At 36.5% G+C, this 12811-nt stretch overlaps 1 protein-coding gene across 1 annotated transcript in view; it reads left to right on the top strand.

Annotated features, from left to right (window-relative positions):
- Nucleotides 1-12811, top strand: part of LOC118720054 — a 65040-nt gene that overhangs the window by 49742 nt on the left and 2487 nt on the right. Inside the window, exon 6 of the mRNA XM_036440010.2 lies at nucleotides 3530-3668. Within this exon, the coding sequence (XP_036295903.1) occupies nucleotides 3530-3668 (139 nt within the window). The remainder of the gene's footprint in view (nucleotides 1-3529; nucleotides 3669-12811) is intronic.

Raw genomic sequence — 12811 nt, 5'->3', positions numbered from 1 at the left:
ATAAACTGTGCACCTATGGATGAAGACAAGGAGGGGTGGGGAAAGGGCAGAGGGTGGGGTAGGAACCTGGTGGAGGGGGAAAAAATGAGGAACTTTTGTAATAATATGAACAATAAAGGTTTATTAAAAAATAATAATAAATAAAAATAAAATAAAATAAAGGGAAGGTGAAAGCTTGTAAATACTAGTACTTAAAGAGAAAGAAATTAGGATTTTACTTAGAAAGAATTTTAGTAGAGAATATTATGTATTTATTTTTCAGTAGGAATTTGGATTACAGATAGGAAGAAACACAGTAAGAAATAACAATATTTTGAACTATTAATATATACTTGTGTTCATGCCAGAGTAGAAGATAACTCTTTAACATACTTCCTGAGGAAAAAAAATCAGCACTGACTAAAATTAATCTGTAAGATTTTTAAATTGTGCTTCTTTCATTTATCTAAGTGTCAAAGTAATTTCCCAGATATTCTGCAAAGGAACATAGCAAATATTCCATAACAAAAACCCTAATTTTAGTGAGAAATAAAATAATAAGAGACTTGTTCTCTTTGTATTATGAAGATTTCATTATTTTCTTATATTTCAACCTAATGTGACTTCTGGATGTTTATATGCCATTCATTTGATACCTATAGAATATAGTGATAACAATTTATTTCATCACAACTCAACATTGCGTGAGTTGTTTTTCTGTGTGTGTTTTTAAGTATCATTGGGCAAAGGAAACAAAAGAAAATCTAAACAAATGGGACTATATCAAACTAAAAAGTTTTTTTTAATAAAATTTTATTGTTCATATTATTACAAATGTTCTTTTTTTCCCCTCCATTGTTCCCCTCTACCAGGTTCCCACCCCTCCCTCTGCTCTTTCCCCACCCCTCATTGTCCTCATCCATAGGTGCACAGTTTATGTTCAGTCTCTTCCCACACCCACCACTCCCCTTTTCCCCGAGAATCGTCAGTCCACTCCCCTTCCATACCTCTGATTCTATTATATTCACAAGTTAATATTGCTCATCAGATTTTTTAGTTCCCTTGATTTTTAGATTCACTTGTTGATAGTTACATATTTGTTCATCATAATTTTTATCTTTATTTTCTTCCTCTTCCTAAAGAACCCCCTTCAGCAATTCATATAATTCTGGTTTGGTGGTGACGAACTCCTTTAGCTTTATTATTATTATTATTATTTGTGACGCTCTTTAATTGGCCTTCGATTCTGAGTGATAGCTTTGCTGGGTAGAGTAATTTTGGCTGTAGGTTCTTGTTATTCATTACCTTGAATATTTCTTGCCATTCCCATCTGGCCTGCATGGTTTCTGTTGAGAAATCAGCTGACAATCGTATGGGTGCTTCTTTATAGGTAACTACCTGCTTTTCTCTTGTTGTTTTTAATATTCTCTCTTTGTCTTTTGCTCTTGGGATTTAATTATGATGTGTCTTGGTGTGGTCCTCTTTGGATTCCTTTTGTTTGGGGTTCTGTGCACTTCCTGGACTTGTAAGTCTATTTCTTTCCCCAGGTCGGGGAAGTTTTCTGTCACTATTTCTTCTAATATGTTTTCGGTATCTTGCTCTCTTCTGGGACCCCATAATTCTGATGTTGGTTCACTTGAAGTTGTCCCAGAGGTTTCTTACACTATCTTCAACCTTCTAGATTCTCTTGTCTTCTTGCTTCTGTGGAGGAGTGTCTTCTGGCTTTTTATGTTCCTAATCTTTGACTTGATTCTTGCTATCTTCCATTCTGTTTTTAGGACTCTGCATAATATTTTCTATTTCAGACAATGTATTCTTTATTTCTAGTTGATCTCTTTTCATATCCTCATAGGTCTCCTTTAATTTATCGGCCTTTTCTAGTAAATTCTTGAAAAACCTTACAACTGTGTTTTTGAAATCTATATCCAGTCACTTGTTGTCCTCAATTTCTTTCATTTGTGATGTTTCCTTGTCTCGGCATTTTCGCTGCTTCCCTGAGTTGGTAGGGTGGCTTTGTGTGCTAAAGTGTCCTATATGATTCAGTTGGTCAGCCTCCCAGTTACCTGAGGTAGACACTCTTGGTGAACCCCTTTTTGGACTGTGTGTACAGCCTTGTTGTAGTTAAGTCTTGATTGTTGTTGGTATCACTGGGAGGAACTGACCTCCAGGCCAATTGGCTGTGAAGATCAGCTGTGTCTATGCCTGGAGACAGCCTTATTCGACTAGACTTGGAAAATTGCAAAAGCCTCTGTGCTCAGCTTGGATGGGGCAGAGTTTCAGGGTTGAGCCTACAGCCTTGGCTTCCCATCAGCCCCATCCTATGAGGTTCCTGAGTCTCAGTGTTCCTCGGTGTCCTTAGGTACTTGCTGCAAGTACCTCTGAGAGAAAGGCGCCCTCGAGTTTTGCCTGCTACCAGACAGTCTAGTCTCTCCCCTACTGGGCCCAGAACTGGAGTTCAGTGCAGTTGGAAGTAAGGTTCGGAGCAGTCTGGAGCTTTTGTCTCCTTCCCTCTAGGGTAGGGGTGTCGAACTCAATCAGAGAAGGGGCCAAAATCTAAAATCCAGCCTAAATCGCGGGCCAAATGGTTTACTGAACAGTCATAAACTGTCATTGTGATGGAAACGCAGCGGAGTGCAGTGATGACAGCGCGGTGCGGGCCACATTGCAAGGCCTGGCGGGGCGGATTTGGCCCGCGGGCCTTGTGTTTGACACATGTGCTCTAGGGCAATCCAGTGGCAAAGTCAGCAGTCCGTCCTCTGCGCACATTCATGTGCACGCCTCTGGAGCTCTGCCTTTCGTCACTCCCCTGAGTTTCCACCTTACAGCCCAAATTCCCTCTGTATGAGCCTGGGTCTCAGGTTCTGGCCCAAAACTGGGGCTCAGCATAGTCCAGAGCTTTTGTCTCCTTCCTGCTAGAGCAATCTAGCAGCACAGTCAACAGTCCACCCTCTGCGCACATTCATGTGCGCGTCTCCGGGGCTCTGCCTTTTGCTGCTCCCCTGAGTCTCTACCTTACAGCCCAGGTTCCCTCTGTATGAGCCTGGGTCTCCAGGGTGTCGCCCAGAACTGGGGTTCAGTGCAGTCGTAACTGGGGTTCAGCACAGTCCAGAGCTTTTATCTCCTTCCCACTAGGGAACACCATCCAGGCACTCAGCCACCCCATGCTCTCCGATTCCATCCTCTCCCCATGTGCGCATCATGTCTCTGTACCTTAGGCTTTTACAGCTCCTCTGATTTTCCTTCTGGTTTTCTCTTTCCTTCTAGTTGTAGAATTTCCATTCAGTCAATTTTCCTGTAGTTCTGGATAATGTCCATTTTGTATTTAGTTGTATTTTTTGAAATTGTTGTGCAAGGCTGCAGTTAGGCATTTACCTATGCTGCCATCTTGGTTTTCTAAACTAAAAAGTTTTTGCAAAATAAAGGAAACCATCAACAAAATGAAAAGCTAACCCACTGAATGAGAGAATATATTTTCCAATGCATATGATTAGGGGTTAATATCCAAAATTTGAAGTATGGTAAAATATTTCATGTTTATTTTTTTAAATAGCTTTATGTTTCACAAACCCAAAGAAGATATTCCTTATAACCACGCATCTTATAATTGGAATGGCTCTCTGGAAACAGCTAGACCTGAAGCTAATTATGGAAACAAGTATTCTTCAACCTTGCACATGAAGCCACTCTTTGTATGTATTATGCATTTCAATTTCTATATACATATGGTTGTCATTTCCCTAATTTAAGTAAAGATAACACAATGATGAGACCTTATAAAGAAAAATTATATGAAAGAATCAATTGTGATACATATTTGGAAATTTATGTTTATAAGACTCACTATCAATATTTCTTTATATATATTATTGATTTAAAAGCAGAAGGGAGGAGACAGAGATAGAAATATCAATGATGGGAGAGAATCAATGATCTACTGCCTCTTGCATGCCCCCCACTGGGGATCAAGCCCACAACCTGGGCATGTGCCCTTGATTAGAATCAATCCTGGGACCCTTCAGTCCACAAGCCAATGCTCTATCTACTGAGCCAAATTGGCAAAGGCATATCAATACTTCATTGTGTAAAGAGACTAAGAAATATGAGTCAACATTATAGTATATATAATATTTAATGGGTATTACTATACTTTATGTACAAAATGTTACAAAAATAAAATGTTATATGCAGTGTTCATGGATTGGGAGAATCAACATAATTAAAATGTCCATGCTACCGAAAGCAATCTATAGATTCAATGCACTCCCAATTAAAATACCAATGGCATATTTCACAGTCCTAGAACAAACTCTCCGAAAATTCATCTGGAATTTAAAAAAAACAAACAAAAAAAAAACTCGGAATAGCCACAGCAATCCTGAGAAGAACAAGTTGGAGGGATCACAATACCAGATATCAAGCTATATTACAAAGCCACATTTCTCAAAGCTGCCTGGTACGGGCACAACAACAGACATATAGACCAATGAAACAGAACAGAGAACCCAAAAATTGACCCAAACCATTATGCTCAATTAATATTTGTCAAAGGAGGCAAGAGTATATAATGGAGTCAAAACAGTCTCTTTAATAAATGGTGCTGGGAAATTTGGTCAGATATAATACATGCAAAAAAATTAAACTAGATCACCAACTTAAACCATTCACAAAAACCAACTCAAAATGGTTAAAGGACTTACTAGTAAATGTAATATGGAAAACCATAAAAATATTAGAAGACTACATAGGCAGGAAAATATCAGATATATGTCATAGCAATATCTTTACTGCTATAGCTCCTAGGGCAATGGAAACTAAAGAGAAAGTAAAAAAATGGGACTACATCAACATAAAAAGCTTCTGTACAGCAAAAGAAACCATAAAAAAAAAAACAACAACAACAAAAATAAAAACAAGAAAGCCCACTGTGTGGGAGGACATATTTGCCAATGCTATTTCAGAAAAGGGTTTAATCTCCAAAATTTATAGAGAAGACATACAACTTAACAAAAGGAAGGTATATCTTATTTAAATTTTCAATCTTTATAAAGGAGATTAGAGATCAAAGTAAGACTGATTAAATGCCATGAGACTAAGTCAGAGGTCCAATTGGTCTTGTTAATATAATCATCACATTGTCATAATTTAACAAGGCAAATGTTATTTTGTGTTTTAGCATACTTAAATAATACACTAAATAGTACATTGTTCAAACTAATGCCAGGCACTATCTAATGGCTGATCTCTAGGTACAAGACATATTAACAATTAACATAAAGTGCAAACTGTTTCTTTATACAAGAATTTAAAAATAGCAATCAGAAAAGCAGGGAAGTGAATTATGACTTAAAAGTTATCTTTATAAATTTTGTTGACAAATGCAATAAATTACAAAAAAAATAGAAAAAGCACATGGTGTTTGTTGATATTTTGAGGTGCTTTTGTGGTGTTTTTTTGTCTTTTTGTTGTTTTTGTTTGTTTGTTTTGTTAGCATGAGGGCCTTTTTAAATTGAGTTGACTACATGAAAAAATATATTTCCCCCAAAGGCCACTATGGGGAGATTGATATCACCAAGAAAGCAACATAAAACATTCCTGACTTCACCTCCCCTCACTAGAAAAACAATTAACAACCATTCATGAACAAGACACCAACTGAAAAATCCCAGGATACAGGAGGGAGGCTGAAACATCCCCTTGCACTACAGAAACCAAGAGAGACCACATTAGATGGTTAAGTTAAGTGGCTACACAGTGACTGCATTGGTCTAACACAGGTTCTTCCAGTGAGAAAAGTGATCCTAGCACTCTGACCAGGGAATTCACTGGAATGTGTATTTTCTTGTTTTGGGTCCTCAAAGGGGAAGTTTTGCTGGCCTTAGAGCCTTGTTTGCCCACATACAGTCAAGGGGCTGAGTAATAGACCCCCCCACTAAAGAGAGTGTCTCCTGGCCTCATCTGCTCAGATGAGCTAGAGAGAGCATTTGGAAGTCATGTAGCAAATAGTACTCAAGCTGAGAGATAGTCAGAGCTGATTGCCTCCAGAGAAAAGTCAATACATGACATGTAGGGCTTTCCTGCTATACCCAAGTAGGGGGATTAATTCATAGCCAAAGCTGAAGGTAGCTCCAATACCTTCCAACTAGAAAGTTTGTTTGGAAAAAAGTAAGAGAGGCCTGGAGTGGCTCCTCTAAGTCCTGTCCAGGTAAGGGGACTGAAACAGAGCCATACCCATCTGACAAGAATAAAAGACTCAAGGGGAAATAAAAGTTTCTTGACACAATGAAAATGAAAACACAACAATCCAGAATTTATTGGATGCAGCAAAAGCAGTTCTAAGAGAGAAGTTCATAGCAATAAATGCCAACATTGAGAAGTGAAAAAGACCTTAGCCGGTGGCTCAGTGGATAGAGCATTGGCCTGTGGAACAAAGGGTCCCGGGTTTGATTCCTGTCAAGGGCATGTACCTTGGTTGCAGGTTCCTCGCCAGCCCAGATCTTGGGCAAGGCTTGTGCAGGAGGCAACCAATCAATGTGTTTCTGTCTTTTCCTCTCTGTTCCACAGTTCCTAAAAGTCAATGGAAAAATATTGTCAGCTGAGGATTAACAACAACAAAAAGTAAAAGAAAAAAAAGGTCCCAAATAGACAATATAACTCTACATTTTAACTTACTAGGATAAAAAGAGAAAAACTGGTCTCAAAGTTAACAGAATAAAAAAAAAAAAAAAGTCTAGAGCAGAAATAAAAATATCTAAGAGCTGGCTTGTTGAAAAGGTAAACAAAATTAACAAACCCTTTGCTAAATTAAAAAAACAAACAAACAAACAAAACGAAAAACAGAGAATACCCAAATCAACAAAATTATTTTAAAAAGAGACAATATAATGGATATCGCAGAAATACAAGGATCAAAAGAGGCTACTGTGAACAACTATAAACTGGACAGTGGGGTGGTAAGGGCCTGGGGTGGAGAGCTGGGGTGGGTTAGAGGGCGTTGATGGGGTTAAAAGGGGACATATATAATACTTTTCAACAATAAAGATTTAAAAAATAAAAAATATAAATTAAAAAACATTGAATATAAAATGGCCAACTGTATTAATTAATCTCAATAAAACTGCTTAAAAGTTAAAAAATTAACATGAAAAATTCAGTAGCATTTCTACACACTTACAATGAATTTTCTAAAAAAAAGAAATAAAGAAATTGATCCCATATATAATAGCATCAAAAAAAATACTTGGGAATAAATTTAACAAAGGAGGTGAAAGATGTGTATTCTGAAAACTCTAAGACAGTGATGAAAGAAATTGAAAAAGTTACAAACAAATGGAAAAGTGTCCCTTGTTCATGAATTGGGAGAACCAATATTGTTAAAATATCCATTCTACCAAAAGCCATAGATTCAACACAATCCCTATTAAAATTACAATGGCATGTTTTACATAAATAGAAAAGCATTCCTAAAATTATATGAAATCACAAAAGACCTCTAATAGTTGAGGAAATCCTGAGAATAAGTGAGAGGCATCACACTTTCTAGTTTCAAGCTGTACTGTAAATCTCTAGCATTTGAAACATTACTGGTAGAAAGATCACACAAATAGACCAACAAAACTGGATTAAAAGCCAGGAAACAAACCAGAGCATATCTGGTCAACTAATGTTTGAAAAGGAAGCCAAGAACACTCAATGGAGAAAAAAGACAGTAACTTCATTAAATGTTGTTTTTGCTGTGCAGAAGCTTTTTTATTTTGATGTGTCATTTGTTAATTTTCTCCATTATTTCTCTTGTCCTAGTCATTGTTTCAAAGAAAAGTCTGCTACATGAAATGTCTGATATTTTAGTGCTTACACTTTCTTCTAGGGTTTTCATAATTTTACAACTTACATTTAAGCATTTAATCCATTTTGAATTTATCAATGTATATGGTGAAGTTGGTGGTCTAGTTTCATTTTATTGCATGTACCTGTCCAATTATCCCAACAACATTTATTGAAGAGACTATCTTGACTTTATTGTGTACTCTTGGAGTAAAGAGAGTTTAAACCAGCATCAAATTAAAAGGGGACCCACTGTATAGGAAAATACATTTGCCAATGATGCATTTGATAAGGAATTAATTTTTCCAAAATATATAAATAGTACTCATACAACTCAACAAAAGGAAGACAAACTATCCAATTAAAAAATTGGTAGAAGGCTGCTGCTCATGATATGGAGACCATAGTTTGAGAGACACCACTGTAGAAGAAAGTAAACTTAGTTATTTAATATATAAGCTATCTTTATTTGGAAGAATGGCAACTTAGAAGAATATGGGATATTATAAATATAACATGGACACATCATGAGACTACCTGATGTACTAGTTCTCATTAAGGTTCTCATGACAGTAACAGATGACATAAAGAGAAGTGGAAGCTATGCTGAAACTCTCTCAGGACTAAACTGGAATTACAAATAAAATACAGAAAAATAATTCTGAAGACTAGCTGAAGAGAACCCTGATAACCAAGGACAGAAAGTGGATACCACATAGAGACTTGTAGGAAGTGCTGAGGTGTGAAAGGAATGGCCAAGTTCCCACAGAAAGTAGCTGAAGTTCTCAGTGGTGGAAGGATTCCCACTGAGAACTCTGGGGTATAAACTCAAAGCTGGGACCCCCCTGCCCAGAGCATCAGAATTGAGAAAGGTGCCCACAGAACATATGGATGTGAAAAGCAGCAGGGGTGCTATATGCCAGGAAAAGATGGCTAGAAATCCCATCTCTTAAAGGGCCAACCCACAGAATTTTGTGTGTAATCAATCGGTCATCTGGCAAGTGGAGAGCAGAATGGACTGGGGCAGTGTGAGCAGAATCCAGGGTTGGGGGTTCTGAAGTTAGAGCTCAGAAGGCAGACACTCAAGTTTCCTGTGCTGAATCATTCCCTCACACTGCAGAGGACATATTTCTTCAGGAGACCTTTAATCCAGGCAGCTTTTGCCTGGGGGAGAAAGCAATTTCCCCACCCTATTGAAAAACATCTTTCTCACACTGTGGTTGATAGCCTGAAGTTAATCAAGACTAAATAACAATCAGACTGCAGGTAGAGGCATGTCTCTGGAGGCTTTGAATCTTTGCCTCATCTATAATAATTTCGGGCTAGTGCTAAGAAAATCAGACCCAGGTACACATCATGGTCCTCCAAAGGTACCCAGCCCTAGCAGAGGGAGCCACAAGCTGTGGATTGTTGATAGCTCCAAACAGGTTACCCAGGGCCAGTCACAAACATAACCTGACATTGTCCTGCACTAGAAATTGGGAGTTATAGCACATTTACCTAACACACAGAAACAAACCCAAACAGACAGCCAAAATGGGGAGAGGAAAAAATGGCCCCAAATGAAAGAATAAGATAATTCTACAGAAGAAGAGCTAAGTGAAATGGAGATAAGAAATTATATAGAGAGTTCAGAATAATAATGGCAAGAATGTTCAAGAGCAGGAAAAAAGATATAGTAACTATGAAAAAAAAAATAACAGTTGGAAATAAAGAATGACATAGCACCAATAAAGAACACATTGTAAGTAATACATAGCAGATTAGGTGAAGCTGAGAATTGGGTCACTAAGTTAGAGAAAAGGGTAGAAAAAAAGCACTCCATTAAAGGACCAAAAAGAAAAAAGAAAAAAAAGAGAAAAAAACAAAACAAAACAAAAAACAGGAGGAGAGCAGAAACCAGGTTAGCTCAGTGGATAGAGCATCGGTCTGCAGACTGAAAGGTCCCAGGTTCAATTCTGGTCAAGGGCATGTACATTGGTTGCGGGCACATCCCCAGTAGGGGGGTGTGCAGGAGGCATCTGGTCGATGTTTCTCTCTTATCAATGTTTCTAGCTCTCTATCCCTCTCACTTCCTCTCTGTAAAAAAAATCAATAAAATATATTATTAAAAAAAAAAAAAAACAGGAGGAGATACACCCCATTTGGGAGTTGTGGTGCAATAAGAAACATACAATATTCACATTATAGGAATGCAAGAAGGTGAAGAAAGTGAGCAAGGGATAGAGAACATGTTTGAAGAAAGAATGACAGAAAACTTCTCTAACCTGGTGAAGAAAAAAGTCGCACAAGTTCAGGAAGCTCAGAGAGTCCCAAGCAAGAAGAACCCAAATAGACTCATGTCCAAACACATCATAATTAAATACCAAAAATTAAAGACAGAGAGAATCTTAAACACAGCAAGAAAAAAGTATTTTGTTACCTAAAAGGAAGCTTTCATAACACTGTCAGTTGATTGTTCATCAGTAACTCTATAGGCCAGAAGTAGCCACATGAAATATTCATAGTAATGGAAAGCAAGGCTAAAATCAAGATTACTATATCCAGCAAGGCTATCATTCAAAATAGATAGTTAAATAAAGAGCTTCCAAGGCAATAAAAAGCTAAAGAGGATTATCACCACCCAACCACCACTGCAAGAAATGCTAAAGAACCTGCTGTAATAGAAGGAGAGAAAGAGAGAGAGGGGGGAGAGGGGAGAAACATACGCATAGAGAATTAAAAGGCAATAAATAAGTACCTATCAATAATAAACTTAAATGTAAATGGATTAAATGCTCCTATCAAAAGACATAGGGTAGCTGAATGGATATGAAAACATGAGCCAATCTAAAAGAGACCCACCTCAGAACAAAATAATTACACAGGATGAGAGTAAAAGAATGGGGGGGAAAATTTCCATGCAAATGGAAACCCAAAAAAAGCTGGTGTAGTAAAACTCATATCTGACAAAATGAACGCCATCACAAGAGAATAAAGGTCCCTGCATTATACTAAAGGGATCAATCCAATAAGACGATATAACCTGGGTAAACATATATGCACCCAATATAGGAGCACCTAAATATATGTTTAAAAAATTTTCTGGAGAACTTTCAGGGAGAGAACTACAGCAAGACGGTTATAGTAGGGCATTTGAACACTCTGCTGAATTCACTAGATAGATATTCCAGACAAAATATTAATAAGAAAACAGTGACTCTAAAGGACACACTAGATCAGATGGAACTAATTGACATTTACAAAAATTTTCACCCCAAAGCTGCAGAATATACATTCTTCACAACTAACTGCACATGGGTCATTCTCAAAGATAGAACAAATGTTAGGACAAAAAACAAGTCTCTTCAAGTTCAAGAAGATTGAAATCATATCAAGCATCTTCTCAGATAGCAATGGAATGAAATTAGAAATCAACTACAGTAAAAACACTCGAAAAATTCAAACACGTGGAAGTTAAATAGCATGTTATCAAACAATTAATGATTTACCAATGAGATCAATAAAAAAAATAAAAAAAATTCCTGGACACAAATGAAAATGAACACATAACAACCCTAAATTTATGGGGCATAGCAAAAGCAGTCCTGAGAAGGAAGTTTATGTAAACCAATAAATTATTTAAACTTACAACTTAAAGAATTAGCAAAAAAAAAAGAAAAAGAAAAAAAACAAAACAAGAAAAGCCCAGAGTAAGCAGAAGAAAAGCAGTAATAAAGATCAGAGCAGAAATTAATGACATAGAGACTGAAAAAAAAAATACAAAAGATGAATTAAAATAGAAGCTGGTTTCTAGAAAAGATAAATAAGATGGATGAACCTTTATCCAGATTCATTAAGAAACAAAGTAAGAGGACCCAAATAAACAAAATCAGAAATGAAAGAGATGATGTAACAACTGACCCCAAAGAAATATAAAGGATTTAAAAAATAAATAAAATACTATGAACAATTATATACCACCAAGATGGGCAACCTGGACAAAATAGATATATTCCTAGAAAAAGATATTCTTCCTAATAAATCAGGAAGAATTGAAAATTTGAATAGGCCCACAAGTGATGAAATAAAAGCAGTAATAAAAATAAATAAAATAAAAATAAAAACTCCCAACAAACAAAAGCACTGGTTTGGACAGCTTCACAGGGAATTTTGCCAAAAATTCAATGAAGAATAAACACCTATCTTCCTCAACCTATTTCAAAAAAATCCAAGAGGAAGGAATAGTTCTAACATCTTTTTATGAGGTCAGTATAGGCCTAATTCCAAATCCAGATGAAGATACTACAAAGAAAGAAAATTACAGGCAAATATCCTTGATGAAAATAAATGTTAAAATCCTCAACAAAATAATAGCATATTGGATCTAGCAATATATTTAAAATATCACACACCATGACCAAATGGAATTTACTCCAGGGATGCAAGGCTGGTACAACATTCATAAATCAATAAATGTGAATTAAATATTAAAAGACAAAAATCACATGATCATATCAATAGATGCAGAAAAAGCATTTGGCATAATCCAACATACATTTTTTTATAAAACTCCCAGAAAAAAATGAAAATAGAGGGAATATGCCTCAACATAATAAAAAGCAATATATGACAAGCCTATAGCCAACATCATACTCAATGAGCAAATCTAAAAGCATTTCCACTAAGAATAGGAAAAAGACAGAGATGTCCTCTTTCACCACTCTTATTCAACATAGCCACAGAGATCTGACAAGAAGAAAACATGTAAAACCTCCAAATTGGAAAGGAAGAAGTAAAACTCTCATTCACAATGACATGATATTCTACATAGTTATACTACAAGTTATACTATAAACCACTCTAATCAAAACAGGTTGGTATTCACACAAGAACAAGTATATAGATCAATGGAACAGAACAAAGACCCCAGAAATCTGTCCAAGGCTTTGTTCTTAATTAACATTTGACAAAGGAGGCAAGAGCATACAATTGAGTCAAGACAGTCTCTTTAATAAATGGCATTGGGCAA

Source organism: Pipistrellus kuhlii, unplaced genomic scaffold (genome assembly GCF_014108245.1).
Source record: "Pipistrellus kuhlii isolate mPipKuh1 unplaced genomic scaffold, mPipKuh1.p scaffold_m20_p_16, whole genome shotgun sequence".
Taxonomy (NCBI): Eukaryota; Metazoa; Chordata; class Mammalia; order Chiroptera; family Vespertilionidae; genus Pipistrellus; species Pipistrellus kuhlii.
Note: the sequence above shows the minus strand (reverse complement) of the source record. Positions and strands in the feature narration are given on the sequence as shown.